At 49.6% G+C, this 15,343-nt stretch overlaps 4 protein-coding genes across 4 annotated transcripts in view; 2 read left to right on the top strand and 2 right to left on the bottom strand.

Moving 5' to 3' along the window:
• Positions 1-2,018: 2,018 nt before the first annotated feature.
• On the bottom strand, positions 2,019-2,579 carry ENH_00022470 (hypothetical protein, conserved; the record flags this gene model as incomplete). The annotated part of the gene is made up of 1 exon (XM_013579591.1): positions 2,019-2,579. One exon carries the CDS (start codon positions 2,577-2,579, stop codon positions 2,019-2,021), a length of 561 nt encoding a protein of 186 aa, XP_013435045.1.
• A 472-nt stretch (positions 2,580-3,051) lies between these two features.
• Positions 3,052-4,801, top strand: ENH_00022460 ((3R)-hydroxymyristoyl ACP dehydrase, putative; the record flags this gene model as incomplete). Its single annotated transcript, XM_013579590.1, is given in 4 exon segments — positions 3,052-3,243; positions 3,249-3,446; positions 3,926-4,046; positions 4,665-4,801. Coding segments are annotated over 4 exon segments (648 nt in total).
• Positions 4,802-8,062: 3,261 nt separating this feature from the next.
• On the bottom strand, positions 8,063-10,528 carry ENH_00022450 (hypothetical protein, conserved; the record flags this gene model as incomplete). Its single annotated transcript, XM_013579589.1, has 5 exons — positions 8,063-8,118; positions 8,253-8,377; positions 8,586-8,745; positions 9,588-9,834; positions 10,157-10,528. 5 exons carry the CDS (start codon positions 10,526-10,528, stop codon positions 8,063-8,065), a joined length of 960 nt encoding a protein of 319 aa, XP_013435043.1.
• A 1,980-nt stretch (positions 10,529-12,508) lies between these two features.
• The window catches only part of ENH_00022440 (hypothetical protein, conserved), a gene marked incomplete at both ends in the record, with an annotated part of 8,231 nt that continues 5,396 nt past the window's right edge, over positions 12,509-15,343 (top strand). Inside the window, 8 exons of the mRNA XM_013579588.1 lie at positions 12,509-12,694; positions 12,779-12,855; positions 12,994-13,223; positions 13,851-14,061; positions 14,130-14,279; positions 14,414-14,540; positions 14,823-14,884; positions 15,198-15,280. Coding sequence (XP_013435042.1) covers positions 12,509-12,694; positions 12,779-12,855; positions 12,994-13,223; positions 13,851-14,061; positions 14,130-14,279; positions 14,414-14,540; positions 14,823-14,884; positions 15,198-15,280 — 1,126 coding nt within the window. The remainder of the gene's footprint in view (positions 12,695-12,778; positions 12,856-12,993; positions 13,224-13,850; positions 14,062-14,129; positions 14,280-14,413; positions 14,541-14,822; positions 14,885-15,197; positions 15,281-15,343) is intronic.

Genomic DNA, 15,343 nt, shown 5'->3' with positions numbered 1-15,343 from the left:
TGTGGGTTTTCGACTATGTTGCTAGGGTTTACGATCTAGGGTTCGACGCCAGGGTGTTGCGCTAGGGTTTAGGGTTTAGGACTTGAGGGTTTGGCGACAGGTTTAAGGGTTTAGGGTTTAGGGATAGGGCTTGGCGTTAGGGTTTAGGGTTTAGGGTTTAGGGTTTCGAAGTACCTGGAGGGCCGCCAGAATCGATATGGTCTGAAAACCCACCAAGTCGACGCTGCAGCAGCAGCAGCAGCAGCAAGTGCAGCAGCAGCAGCAAGTGCAGCAGCAGCAGCAAGTGCAGCAGCAGCAGCAAGGGCAGCAGCAGCAGCAAGGGCAGCAGCAGCACCCCTCCTTCAAAGGCGCCGTAGCCTAGGGTTTAGGGTTTAGGGTTTAGGGTTTAGAGACTGAATACTTAAGCGTTTGCTCCCCGCTGGACCCCTGTGCCCCCAAACAACGCCCGACCCCAAACCCTAAACCCCAAACCCTAAACCCTAAACCCTAAACCCTCACTTCTGCTTCGGGTTTAGGGTTTAGGATTTGCTGCACTTGCTGCTGCGGCATTCGAATTAAAAAAGAAATTTCTCTCCGATCATCTTTTCCCAAAACCCCTCTTTCCACCCACAGGGCCAGGACCCGCTCGACCTGCCGCGCAAACCCTAAACCCTAAACCCTAAACCCTAAACCCTAAACCCTCGCGAGAGCCGAGCCGCCGCAGCGGCCTAAACCCCAGAAAGAAAACCCTCGCCGCTGCTGCAGCCCGCTGCAGCTGCGCCTCCTCGCCCCGCCCCTCCTAGGGCTCGGCACCGAGGGTTTAGGGTTTAGGGTTTAGGGTTTAGGGTTTAGGGTTTGCCTTTTGCTGCGTCTCCGAGTCCGCCCCTTGGTAAGCCTCGCGAGCCAGCCACGGGAGGTAAACCCTAAAGGCTGCGCAAACCGCGCTGCTGCGGTTGTTGACAGCTTCATTCTAAATAAATAAATAAATAAATAAATAAATAAATAAATAAATAAATAAATAAATAAATAAATAAATTATTTATTTATTTATTTATTTATTTTGGGAAAAAAAGGGAGGGAATGGCGGCAGCAGCAGCAAAAAAGATGCATTCGCCGTCTCAGGGCTAGGGTTTAGGGTTTAGGGTTTAGGGTTTGGGGCTCCCTGGGCGTGCGCTAGGGTTTAGGGTTTAGGGTTTAGGGTTTAGGGTTTACCTGGACAATGTCGTGGGCCAAGTAGAGGACGTGGAGTTTATGGGTTTGGGTTTTGAGGGTTTTCTGGTGTCTGTACAGCGCAGCAGCAAGTGCTGCAGCAGCAGCAGGGTCTGGCTCTCCCCCGCTGCCGCTGCTGCTGCTGCTGCTGCTGCTGCTGCTGCTGCTGCTGCTGCTGCTGCTGCTGCTGCAGCAAACCTCCGCCCAGCGCCTGGCCGCGCGAATGTGCTCTGCTGTTGCTGCTGTTTCTAGGGTTTCCAAAACCCCCAGCAGCTCTTTATCTCGAGCAGCAGACAAGGAGTGTTTTTGCTGCTGCTGCTTGTACAGCAGCAGCAGCGACTCGGGGTCGTAGCCCCACTCCGGCTGCTGCTGCTGCTGCTGCTGCTGCTGCTGCTGCTGCTGCTGCTGCTGCGGCGGCGGCGGCGGCGGCGGCGGCGGCGGCCCCGAGATGCCAGTCTGCTTCACCTCAACGAGGGTTTAGGGTTTAGGGTTTAGGGTTTAGGGTTTAGGGTTTACCTGTAGTACTCAAAACCCTCGCCTCCAGACAAGAAAGAAAAACGAGGGTCTGCTCCGTCCCGCTGACGCACCAGCCGCTCCATGTCAGGGTTTCGCGCGCAGTACTCTGCAGCAAAAACCCTAAACCCTAAACCCTAAACCCTAAACCCTAAACCCTAAACCCTAAACCCTAGTTCTAGCCACTAAGCTTTGAAGCCTGGACAGAAGAGGGCATTAGGTGCAAGAGAGAGTTCAAGGGCATCAGCGCTGGTCGTTCCTGCAGCCCTCAAACCCTAAACTCCAAACCCTAAACCCTAAACCCTAAACCCTAAACCCTAAACCCTAAACCCTAAACCCTTACCTGCCATGGTGCGGATCCTCTTGGCGAGCTCGGGGTCTGCAGGCGGAGGCACAGCTTGTCTGCTGCCAAGTGCTGCTCCATAAGGAGAAACTTGTGGGGTGGTGTGGCCATAGGGACTTGCTGCTGCTGCTGCTGCTGCTGCTGCTGCTCCCCCTGCTGCTGCTGCGCTGCCTCCTGCTGCAGCAGCAGCAGCAGCAGCAGGCGAGCCGTAGGAAGAAGCAGAAGCAGGAGAAGAAAAGCCGTAGCTGTGGGGGTACATTTGCTGCTGCTGGTAGGGGTAGGCCCCGGGGGTGTGCTGCTGCTGCTGCTGCTGCTGCTGCTGCATGTATTGCTGCTGCTGCTGCATGTAGTGCTGCTGCTGCAGCATCATGTGGTGGTGCATCTGCTGCTGCTGCGCAGCGTCGAAGCCCGCAGAGCCGTAGCCCCCCATTTGCTGCTGCATGTACTGCTGCATTTGGTGCTGCTGCTGCTGCTGCTGCTGCTGCTGCTGCTGCTGCTGGTACTGCTGCGGGTGCCCTCCCCCGTGGCTCCACATTTTGCTGCAGCTGCAGCAGCAGACGGGGGCTGATCTGGAAGGCCTCGCGTTCCCTCGAGGGTTTAGGGTTTAGGGTTTAGGGTTTAGGGTTTAGGGTTTTTCAGGCGCTGCGATCAGCGGCGGCTTGCCCCCAAGAAGGGCACGCCATTCAGGGCCCAGGGTTTAGGGTTTAGGGTTTAGGGTTTAGGGTTTGGAGTTTAGGTTTAAATTTTGATTTTTTTCTCTGGACGGGCCACAGAGACCGCTGCTGCTGCTGCAGCGCATGCAATCGGCAGCAAAGCCCCAACCCCCGACTCGACTAGCAGCAGCCGACTGCCCCCCTGTCTCGGCAGGCGCAGCAGCAGCAGCAGCAGCAGCAGCAAATTTATTTTTCAGGATTTAAGTTGTCTTTATTGCGTTTAGGGTTTGCTGCCTGGTTCCCCCTTCCTCAGCAGCAGCAGCAGCAGCAGCAGCAGCAGCAGCAGCAGCGAAGATGATGGCCTGGCCTCGTTGCTGCGTCTGTCTCTGTCTTTGCCTCTTTTACCTTCCCCTCAGTTCTTTGGCCTTTACCATCAAAAGCCCGCCTGCCCTCCAGCGAGCAGCAGCAGCAGGAGCAGCAGCAGCAGCAGCAGCAGCAGCAGCAGCAGCAGCAGCGGGTACCGGGACGCGGAGTGGGTGTCTGCGTTGACTTCGAGTGTACGTACACCGGCGCTCACGGCGGAGCAAATAAAGCAGGTTTTGCCCCACAGATATCCTTTTCTTTTGGTGGACAAAATAGTCTTTTTCGAAGCTGGAAAAAGAGCTGTTGGAGTTAAAAACATTTCTAATAATGAACTCCAATTCAACGGACACTTTCCCCAAAGAGCCGTCATGCCCGGCGTGCTGCAGGTGCGCGGTGTACAGACACCGCGATTTTTGGCCCGGGGTGTATAGGCAGCTCGCTGAACGCCGCCTTTCTTTGCATTCTTTTATTCTTTTATTCTTTTATTCTTCTTTTATTATTATTTCATTATTTTATTCTTTTATTCTTTTATTCTTTTATTCTTTTTTTAATTCAAACATTCTTTTGTTCTGCAAATCTCTTTTTCGCTTCGCTTTCCGTCTTCAATTCCGACTGGGGTGTATCGACAGGGTGTATCGACAGCTCCGCTCGCGCGCCCGGAACTTTGCAGCTCAGACTCCAAGGGCTTTCAAATGCCTTTTAATTCTTTTAATTCTTTTAATTCTTCCATTAATTCTTTTAATTCTCTTTTAATTCTCCTTTAATTCTCTTTTAATTCTCTTTTAATTCTCTTTTAATTCTTTTTTGATTCTCTTTTACTTCTTTTAATTCTTCAACTTTCCCCGTTTTTGGGGTGTACGTACAGCTGGAGGCCCTCGCCCAACTCGCGGGCATCGTCGCTCTGCAGCCGCCGCTGTCGGACGGAAAAGGAGTTTTCTTTTTCGGGGGGGCCAACGGCGTGAAGTGGAAGCGGCCCGTGGTGCCGGGTAAACCCCAAATTAGGGTTTAGGGTTTAGGGTTTAGGGTTTAGGGTTTAGGGTTTAGGGTTTAGGGTTTACGGCGTGGGGGTTGGGGTTGCGGGAGGGCGCCGGGTTTGCGGCTCAGCGCTTCGGTAGGGCGCGGGGCTTATTCTTGCGGGGGCGTTCTTTAGGGTTTACTCTTCAGGGTTTAGGGTTTAGGGTTTAGGGTTTAGGGTTTAGGGTTTAGGGTTTAGGGTTTAGGACAGAAGCGGCTGCTTTTGTTTCTGGCGCTGCTGTGCTGCATTGCAGTTAGCCTTTTTGAATTTTAATTTTAATTTAATTTTAATTTCATTTTAAAGGTTTTAAATTTAAATTTAATTCTTTTTAACTTCTCTTTTCCACTTTCCGTAGTACCCCTCGCGGCCACAAACCCTAAACCCTAAACCCTAAACCCTAAACCCTCGTTTGCAGCTGCTGCGGGCCTTCCAGCTCTCGTTCTTTTTGCTGCCAGCGTGACTCCGCGCTCTCTCCCGCGCAATTAATTCAAACTAATTAATTTAATTTAATTAATTAATTATTTATTTATTTATTTATTATTTATTTATTTATTTATTTATTTATTTATTTATTTATTTTTATTTTTAGGAGACTCGCTGGTGATGGAGGCCGAACTGCTGACTTGGAAGCCAAAATTCGGAATTGCCAAATTCAAAGGCCGAGGGTTTGTGGACGGCCAGTTGGCCGTGGAGGTCGAGGAGATGACTTTCGCCTTCGGCCGCTAGGGTTTAGGGTTTAGGGTTTAGGGTTTAGGGTTTAGGGTTTAGGGTTTAGGGTTTAGGGTTTGGGGGTGCGGTTTGGAGCCAGCGCCCACGGGCACCATTTGAAACGCCCGGACACACTTGAAGTCTGCCCGCGCAGGCAGCAGCTAGCTAGCTAGCTAGCTAGCTAGCTGGCTAGCTAGCTAGCTAGCCAACTAGCTAGCTAGCTGGCCAACTAGTTAGCTAGCTAGCTAGCTAGCTAGCTAGCCAACTAGTTAGTTAGCTAGCTAGCTAACTAGCTAGCTGCTCAGACCGCGAGCTAGTTTGAAAGCAGCAGGAAGAGAAGTGCTTTTCCCTTCGCTGCACTGGCCCAGCTAGCTAGCTAGCTAGCGAGCTAGCCAGCTAGCTAGCTAGCTAGCTAGCTGGCTAGCTAGCGAGCTAGCCAGGTGGCCAGAGGCAACTGGTTGGCTGCTAATGGAGCAGCTACTTCACAATGCTTCCGAGTCCAGGGTCGCCGTAAATTCTGGGGCGGTGAGGGTTTAGGGTTTAGGGTTTAGGGTTTAGGGTTTAGGGTTTGGATGGAACAGACCTGCACATGTTGCTGGTCGCCTTCACCACCTCCCACACTGCAGCAGCAGCAATATTTTTAAGCGTTGCAACGGACGGACCCAATCAGGGTTTAGGGTTTAGGGTTTAGGGTTTAGGGTTTAGGGTTTAGGGTTTAGGGTTTAGCGCACCTTGGCTGGTCCCCATGTAGAGGGAGGCGTAGACGGGGTAGGGCAGTTTGCAGGTGTACTGACAGCACGTGAACAAATTTGACTTCTCAACTCCCAAACCCTAAACCCCAAACCCTAAACCCCAAACCCTAAACCCCAAACCCTAAACCCTAAACCCTCACCGGGAAGTTCTTCAAAACGCACAAGTGCACTGGGCCCACGAAGAGACAGCCGCACATCAAAGACATGACTCCATTCAAAACGTGAGTTATCGAATTGAATATGTTGCTGGCCGTCATTGCGCCCCGCCTGAAGGGTTTAGGGTTTAGGGTTTAGGGTTTAGGGTTTAGGGTTTAGGGTTTAGGGTTCAGCGTCAAGGGCTTGCATTTTGGGATTTAGGGCTTGCGGTGTAGGGTTTAGGGTTTAGGGTTTGGCGAGAGAGGAGCAGCAAATGAAGTGTTGAATTGCGAATTGGAAAGAATTAAATAAATGAAATAAAGAATTAAATAATGAAATAAAGAATTAAATAATGAAATAAAGAATTAAATAATGAAATAAAGAATTAAATAATGAAATAAAGGATTAAATAATGAAATAAAGAATTAAATAAATGAAATAAAAGTTTAAATGAAAGAATTAAAAGAAAGTTTCGGATTTGCTCACCTGGCGTAGTTGCAGCGGTTGACGAGGTGCTGAGACACCGGAAAAAGTTGAAAAGTTCGTTTTTGTTGTTGAAATGAAAATTATTTGAATTAAAAATCATTTATTTGATTTAATTTTGTTTTTTGTTCTTTTATTTCGTTTTATTTCCGCTTTTTTTGCTTTATTTCGTTTGCTTTCCGCAGCTTTCCCCGCGCCCACCTCCAGCTTCTTGCACGACTGTTCGTCTTTGCAGGGCACGTCTGAGTTGAAGAAAAGAGAAAACGCGAAATAAAAGAATTAAAATAAACTTTTATTTATTTTAAATATCTTTTAATTAAAATTAAACAATTTTAAATCTGTTTCAACGAAGATCGGCGACTTGTTCTGCAGCGGAGGCCCCGACAGCCCCTGCACCTTCGCCTGTCTGTACGTACACCCGGTGAGTTCAAGTCGGAAATTCAAAAAGTGGAATTCAAATGAATTAAATTGAAATAATTAATTATTTGAAATTTAATTTTAAAGTTTAATTCAAAAACAAACTCAAAATGCCTCAAGTACCTTCATTTGCTTCGAGAGCGCAGCCACCGCCAGGAAGTGGGACCACTGGGGCTTCACTTCCGTGTTGCAAACTTCCGCCAGCTGGCAAATTGAAGTCGAAGGGAATGAAATTCAATAATTTGAAATAAATAAAATAAAATAAAATAAAATAAAATAAAATAAATAAAATAAAATAAAACAATTTAAATGAACTAAATGCACACAAGACCCCTCCAAACTGGCGGAGTGCAAGCGGATCTGGGGAAGGACCAGCAGCGCCGGAGGAGACACGCGGCGGATGTTCGTGGCTTGATTTGTTGCATTTAAATTGGAATTATTTATTTGTTTGGATTTAAAAATTAAAAAATGAAAGAAATGAACTTCATTTTGTCCTTGGAGTGTATTTACCCTGTGGAACTGCTGCTTGATCAGCTTGACCACGTTGCGGACCAGCAGGGCCTGGGGGTCTTGGGGTGTATGCTGAGGTCGGAGTTTGAAATGAAGTCTTTTTCGGCGGTTTGACTCCAAATTTGGCGGAAATGAACTTTAAATGCGAAAAATTTGAATTAAAATTCAAAATTGATTCAAATGGCCTTTCATTTAGTTCCAATTCGAGCAAGTGCGCACCTGCTCGCGGCCGAGGCTGCTGTACTGCGCGTACACCGCAGGCCCGAAGTGGGCCGTGAGCGTTTCCTGAAGGGGGCGTTTGGCGTGGAAAAGAAGTGGAAATTGAATTTAAAAACGCGAAAGTGAATTGTTTTTGATTTTGAATTTTGTTTTGCAACTTATTTCAGCTTTTCGCGCGCAGTTACCTCGACAAACGCCTCCTCCGCCGCGGGGAGGTCTGCGGGGCTGCGGCGAATGGGCAGCAGCAGCAGCAGCAAACGGCCAACTCGCCTACGCGTGCGCGAAGTCCTTCAGCATTTTTCTTCGAATTTTGCGCAAAAAAGAACAAAAAGAAATAAATAAAAGGGAAACAAAAGGGAATTCCGCAGCAGCGGCAGCGGGAAACACCTGAGGGCGGACACTGCTGCAGCTGCGGAAAAAAGTTGAACTCGCGGAAAGCTGCACGAATTTGCAAACTTTCACCTCCATACTGTTTGTCCAGCCGCAGTTCGAGTTCGCGGACCACTGGGGAGCAAAAAAGAACCATTTGGCGGCATTTTTCGCGAAGATCGGCGGCAGTTCAACTTGGGCTGCACTTACGGGGCAGCGGCAGCGCCGGGGGGCCCCCGGGGCCCGCCGAGGCCTCCCGAGGCCCCAGGGCCCCCCAAAGGAAAAACAAAACCACTTTAGCGTTCATTTGCAACAAAAACGACGCAAAAAGTCCACAAAATGATTTAAGTGGCAGCAGCAGCAGCAGCAGCAGCAGCTGCTGCTGCCGAGCTGCCTATACACCCCAGCGCTCGCGCCCGCTCGCCAGCAGCGCCGCGCTTTCTTCCGCCTCTGCAGCAAACGCCAAACACTTTTATTTATTCTTTTTATTTCTTTTTATTTCTTTTATTTCTTTTATTTCTTTTATTTTATTTTATTTTCTTTTATTTCGCTCTAGTGGCATTTAAAGCCGCTTTCCACCTCACCTGCTTCCTCCGAGCCGAACAAATCCTTCAAACTGAACAGCAGCCGCGGCGCCCCCACGGGGCTGCAGCCTCCTGCTGCTGCTGCTGCTGCTGCGTCTGCTGCTGCAGCACGGAGATAAGCCTTTCTGCACTCCAGCAGCAGCAGCAGCAGCAGCAGCAGCAGCAACAGCAGCAGCAAATGCCAATGATTCAAAAGGCGAACTGCCGCGGGGCCAGGCGCCTCCAGAACCCCAAACCCTAAACCCTAAACCCTAAACCCTAAACCCTAAACCCTAATTGGCTGTTTTAGCAGCATTTTAAAGGCCGAGAAGCCCGCATTTGGCCCGAACTCACCTGCATGCAACAGCAGCAATTAAAAGACTGAAGATCATCACCATAATTGAAAAAAACTGACAAAGTGCTGCTGTTGCTGCTACAGTCCGCAGCGCAGCAGCAGCAACGGCGTTCGCCGGGCGGCCCCACAGAAACCTCATGGCCACATTTTGGCTGATGTCTGCAGCAGCAAACAGCAGCAGCAGCAGCAACAGCACTAGCAGCAAACGCAATAGCAGCAGCTGCAGCAGAACTAGCAGCAGCAGCAGCAGCAGCAGCAGCACTAGCAGCAGCAGACATGCAGCCCGTAGCTTCAAAAACGCTGCGCGTCGCAGCAACAGCCGCACCCGTCACAGCAAACGTAGCAGCAACAGCTGCAGCAGCAGCAGCAGCAGCAGAAGCAAAAGCAGTAACTGCAGCAGTAGCAGCAGCAGCAGCAGCAGCAGCAGCAGCAGCTGGAAAGCTTACGCCGGGCGAGTTGTGTACAAAATGCGGGAATTGCTTGCAGCAGAACTGGGCCTTGGATGATCTGCAGACACAAGTGCAAAGCTAAACCCTAAACCCTAAACCCTAAACCCTAAACCCTAAACCCTAAGCTGCCGCAGCAGCAGCAGCTCCGTCTAGAAGTAAACACCAAAAACTATTCATCAAAATATATTTTATTATTTATTTAAGAGAGTATTTTATAACAGAGATATTTGACATTATTTAAATGTATACTTTATAGTATTTATATATTACAAAGAGAGATAATGCACACGCAGCAGCCGCAGCGGCTGCTGCTGCTGCTTCTGCAGCAGCAGCAGCAGCAGCAGCAGCAGCAGCTGCTGCTGCTGCTGCTGCTGGCAGCAACTTTAAAAGGATTTATTCTTTGGTCAAATGGTGGGCGCGTGCGTGTAGATACACTTGAGCAGCAGAAACGAAAAATGAAATAAAAATAAAATAAAAAGAAATGAAAATGCATGCAAGGCTGCATGCAGAACGCTGCTGCTGCGCGGTGTACGTACACCTGGCGCCTCTCACCTGTATAAAGCTGCTTCCTCCAGTCTTGCTGCTGCTGCTGCTGCTGCTGCTGCTGCTGGTGCTGCTGCTGCTGCTGACGTTGCATGCAATCAGTGCTGCAGTGAGTAGCTGGCTGGGCAATTCGTACCCTCCGTGAAACACACAAAAGGACCAAAGGGCCCCCAGCCGCTGCGCCTCCTGGGGGGCCCCCCGGGGGCCCCCCGGCGAGTTGGCTGGCGAGGCGGAAGGCATCATGTGTGCCAGTGGCCTGCGGAAAAAAGAAAAGAATTAAATAATTGTAAAATAAATAAATTAAAATTAAAAATGAAATTGTAAAATAATTAAATTCTTTTTCTTGAAATAAAATAAAATTAAAACAAAAAGAAGAATAGAGGCAGCGGAGAGCGAAAAGGGGCACTGGAGGACAGAACTTCGATTTAAATGCGCAAAACAAACCAAATAAAAACAAATAAATAAATAAATAAATAAATAATAAATAAATAAATAAATAAATAAATAAATAATAAATAAATAAATAAATAAATAAATAAATAATAAATAAATAAATAAATAAATCTGCAGCAGCTCACGAGGGAAAAGGCGTTGGCGGCGAGGGCGGTGTAGAAGAGCAGCAGGCTGCTGGGGTGTACGTACACCTTGTGCTGCAGCTGGAAAGCAGCAGCAAACTTGAAAAGCTGCTGCAGCAAAGCTGTCAGCAGCAGCGAGTCCAGGAGTGCCCAGAGGAGGAAGCCTGGCCTCACGAGGCTGAGGACTCCTGCTGCTGCTGGCGCTGCTGCTGCTGCTGCTGCTGCAGCAGCAGCAGCAGCAGCAGCAACGTCCAGCAGGCTCACCACCAGCAGCCAGCCCTGCCGCAGCAGCGGCAGCAGCAGCAAAAAGGGGATTATCACGCAGAGGGCGGAAAGGACAACAAGGAGGCTCTGCAGCAGAAAAGAATTAAACATTATAATTAATTTAATTCATTTAATTCATTTTTTAATTATTTTAATTCATTTATTTAATTAATTCATTTCCATTTAATTCATTTCATTTATTCAGCTTCACCTGCTTCAGCGTTGCGCCCTTTCCAAAGACCTGCGGCAGCAGCAGCAGCAGCAGCACAGCCCCCAGGTCCACGAGGGTTTAGGGTTTAGGGTTTAGGGTTTAGGGTTTAGGGTTTGGGGTACCTTGTAGAGAATGGCGAGGGCCACGAGGTTCGGGAGTGCTGCTGCTGCTGGCAGCAGCGCAGCAGGAACTTTGAGAGAAAGGCAGCAGCAAAAATAAATTGAAATAAAATAAATAAATAAATAAACAAGACAAGACGTGGTGCAGCGCCCTGTGCAGAACCGCTGCTTCGGGGCAGCAGCAGCAGCAGCAGCAGCAGCAGCAGCAGCAGCAGCAGCAGCACTGGGGGACACAGCTGTCGGCTCCATTGCACACGCTGCTGCTGCTGCTGCTGCTGCTGCCGCTGCTGCTGCGCTTCGTGCCGCTGCAGGAGCTGCTGCTGCTGCTGCTTTGTCTTCGGCGAAGCTGCTGCTGCTGCCGCTCCTGCTGCTGCTGCACTCAGCAGCTGCTGGTCTCTGCTGGTGTTACTGCTGCTGCTGCTGCTGCTGCTGTATTTGTTCCTCCTGATGCTGCTGCTGCTGCTGTTCTCTCCTGCGCGCAGTCCTTGCTGCTGCTCCTCAGCAGCCCCTGTTTGTGTTCCTGCTGCTGCTGCTGCTGCTGCTGCTGCTGACTCCTGCTGGGGGCGTTTGCTGCTGCTCCTGAGCAGCACGGCGCAGCCAGGGCATTAGACCTCTTCAATTAATTAAAAGAAGTTTCGATTTTTGGACTTAGTTTAATTTCGAAAAAAGGAAAAGAGGCGAAGAGCTGCTGCTGCTGCTGCTGCTGCAGCTGCTGCTGCAGCTGCTGCTGCTGCTGCTTGTCGAGTTGGTTTGCTGCTGCGCTGCAGCTGCAGCGGAGGGAAGAGACTGAAGTCTTGAAGGACTAAAAACGAAATCAAAAAAAAATCAATTAAAATTAAAAAAAGATAATTCCAAAGACAAGCCAAGACAGCAGCAGCAAACGCATGCAAGTCTGCTGCTGCTGGGGCCCCACACGGCGGCGGCGGCCCCCAGCTGCGCAGCCAGTCCGAGCTGGAGACTTCAATTTAAATTTGATTTATTTTAAATTAAAATTTTAATTTTTAATTTAATTTAACTGCAATTAAACTTAAATTCTCAAACTCACTCCCAGGACCAGGACAGAGGCTGGGGCTGTAGCTGGCTGCAGCTGGCTGCAGCCGGTGCCGACGCGAGACTTCGAGTTCGCGGGAGTTGGCCTGGATTTGCGTTTTTGTTTTTTAAATGAAAAATTAAAAGTAAATTAATTCAATTTAAAGTGAAAATAGGAGAATTGATGAGCGGGAAAGAGGCGCCAAGACGTGGTCCACTGGTGCGGCGCGAGACTTGAATTGCAAGTGGACTCGACCGGTGGCGCTCCAAACTGCAGCAAAAACTCCGCAGCGGACTCTGTCTTGATTTCATTCTTTTCAAATAATGCATTAATTCAACAAAATTGAATTTTACTTCTGTTTTCTTCGCTGGAATCTTTTGTTCCCCCGCCCATTCGCTGGCGCGAGGCTGTTTCTGTGCGGCTCTGCTGCGCCGTGGAATCTGCAAACGTGAATGAGGCATTTTCTTCCTCTAAAAGCCTCTTTTATCATTTATTTTTGTGGGATTATTAGAAAGGACTCGAGATCGCAGTGTGTTCTTCAAAAAAGAACATCTGAGCGGTTGCGTTCTTCCCTTTGCAAGTTGCAACGCGGCGGCGCTGGGGTGTATGCGCAGCTCTGGCGAGGCGCGCCGCGCGATCCTGGCACTTCGGAAGTCCAAACGAGGCCCCGAACCGGAAATTCAGTTTACATTCTTCATTTAATTAATTCTTTTCTTTTTTTTCGCGCGAAAATGCAGTCATTTACTGCGGATCGCCGGCCGACGCAGGCGGTGTCGCGCGCCGCGATCCGCGACCCGGAACACCGGAAAGCGTTCCGATTCGAGCACTTCAACGCCATGCAGAGCGCCTGCTTCGACGCCCTTTACAACTCCGACGCAAATTACGTAATTTCAGCCCCCACGGGCTCCGGAAAAACCGTAAGTGGATTTTATTAGCGCCTTCCACTCCGGCCCAGCGCCCCCCAGGTCCTCTTCGAGCTCGCGATCTTGCGGCTGCTGGAGCGCCGCAGCGCCCAAGACCGCAGCCACAGGCAAAGAGTCATTTGCCTGTGCCCCACGAAGGCCCTCTGTGCAGAGCGGTGGGCCCAACCCGCAGTCTTGCAGCAATTCAACAATTCAACTCTTGCATGCATGCATGCATGCATGCATGCGTGCATGCATGCATGCATGCATGCATGCATGCATGAAAGGCTTTGGCTGATTGTGCTGCTTTTCAGAGCTCGAGAATGGTCCGATCGTCTGGGGCCTCTGGGCATGTTTTGCTTCGAGTGGGTCTTCTTCTTTGCTGCTGCAGCGCAGCAGCAGCTGCATTCAACCTTGCTGCTGCTGCAGCAGCAGCAGCAGCAGATGAACTCAACTTTGCTTCCCAGGCTCACCGCCGACACTCTGGAGTCACCGCAGGCGCTGCCGCGCGCGCTGGCTGCTGCAGACATCATTGTGGCCACCCGTGAGTGCAGCAGCAGCAGCAGCAGCAGCAGCAGCAAATAGTGTTGCTGCAGCAGAAAAGCTGGACTCTGTCTCCCGCCTGCTGCTCACTGAAGAACCTTTTGCTGCTTCTCTCGGACTCGTTTGCATCGACGAAGTCCATTTGCTTAACATGCCCCGCCGCGGCCCTGTCCTCGTGCGCCCAAACCCTAAACCCTAAACCCTAAACCCTAAACCCTAAACCCTAACGCCTCTCGCTGCCGCTGTTGTTCCCCGCTGCAGCAGCGGGAACGAGCAAAAGCTGCCCCGAGACCCTACTGCTGCTGCGGCTGCTGCTGCTGCTGCTGCTGCTGCTGCTGCTGCTTGCTAAACTCGCTAATTGCGTTGCCAATTCAGGAAGCAGTGGTCGCGAGGCTGCTGCTGCTGCACCGCAGCTCCACAAGGGGCCCCCCAGGGGCCCCCCGGGGGGCCCCCCTCGGTTTGTTGCAGTGTCTGCAACAGTGGGGAATGTGCTGCAGCTGTCGGAGTGGCTGCGGGGCTGCTGCTGCAGCTTCAGCAGCAGCTACCGGCCGGTGGAGCTGCAGTGCGAAGTAATGGGCTTTTTCCGGGGCCCCATGAATGGATTTTTGGTGGGTTTTCTTCTCCGCAGGGGCCCCCAAAGCCCCGGAAAATGGGTTTAATGGAGCTTTTTGGAGCCAGTTTGAACGCAGTTTGGACAAAAAAGTCCCCGAAGTCTTCAAAGCCCACAGCCAGGGCCGCCCCGCCCTCGTTTTTTGCGTCACCAAAAAGGGCTGCGAAAACGCCTGCGAGGCCCTCGCCCAGGCGGGGCTGCTGCTGGTCTGCAGCAGCAAGCAGCAGCAGTGAGCCTGCTGCTGCTGCTGCTGCTGCTGCTGCTGCTGCTGATGCTGCTGCTGCTGCTGCTGATTAGGGTGACGGTGATGGTGGTGATGGTGGTGATGGTGATGGTGGTGGTGGTGGTGGTGATGATGGTGATGAGGATGAGGACGCTGCTGCTGCTGCTGCTGCTGCTGCTGCTGCTGCTGCTGCTGCTGAGGAATGTGCTGTTGCTGCTGTGTGTGTGAGATATGGGCTCATGTTTGCATGCAAATGGATAAGATTAGATGTCAATAAAGCATTTAAATGGAAGAATATTTGAATAAGAATTTTATTTTTTAATGAATTATTTATTTGCTGCAGATTTATTTGCTGCAGAGAGCTGGAAAAGCTGGCGAAAATAATGGACTCGAAATATGCGAAATATATTCGAAAAGGAATTTGTGTGCATCACTCGGCGCTGCAGCAGCAGCAGCGAGCAGCAGTGGAGAGCCAGTTCTTGCAGGTTTGCTGCTGCTGCTGCTGCTGCTGCTGCTGCTGTTGCTGCTGCTGCTGCTGCTGCTGCTGCTGCTGCTGCTGCTGCTGCTGTTGCTGCTGCTGCTGCTGCTGGGGCTTTGCTTTGTTTCTCAATTGAAGCTTTATTGTTGTTGTTTCTTTTTATGTTTATTCTTTTATTTAATTCTTTTATTTAATTCTTTTATTTGATTCTTTTATTTAATTCTTTTATTTAATTCCTTTATTTAATTCTTTTATTTAATTCTTTTTTCCTCTCTGCTGCACTTCGCAGGAGAACATTCGAGTGCTCTGCACCACCAGCACTCTGGCCCAGGGAGTCAATCTGCCGGCGAGGTGAGCAGCAGAAGAAGCAGAACTTAAAAATAAACAAACAAACAAACAAATAAATAAATAAATAAATAAATAAATAAATAAATAAATAAATAAATAAATGAAAATAAACAAAAGACAACAATTAAATCGAGCTGAAGCAGCGGCTGAGCCGCCGCAGGAGTTGTTCCGATTTATTGAACGAGCAGTTGCGCAGCTTAAAGCGGAAAAAGAGGAAAAGAAAGCTTAAATGAATTTAATTTTTATTTATTTTTATTCATTTTTATTTTTAATTTATTTTTTATTTATTTCCACTTTTAATTTCCTTTTTTTTCAGACTTTGCATCATCAAGAGCACCTTCGCCTACAAGGAAGGCGTCTACAGGGAATACGACGACATAGAAATGCTGCAGATGATCGGTGGGCAGTTTGGAGTGGAAACTGAAGTTAAAAAAGGATTTTAAAAGACAAAAAGGAATATTT

This window comes from Eimeria necatrix, genomic scaffold (assembly GCF_000499385.1).
Source record: "Eimeria necatrix Houghton genomic scaffold, Enh_scaff179, whole genome shotgun sequence".
Lineage (NCBI taxonomy): Eukaryota > Apicomplexa > Conoidasida > Eucoccidiorida > Eimeriidae > Eimeria > Eimeria necatrix.
This window is presented reverse-complemented; position numbering and strand designations above follow the sequence as displayed.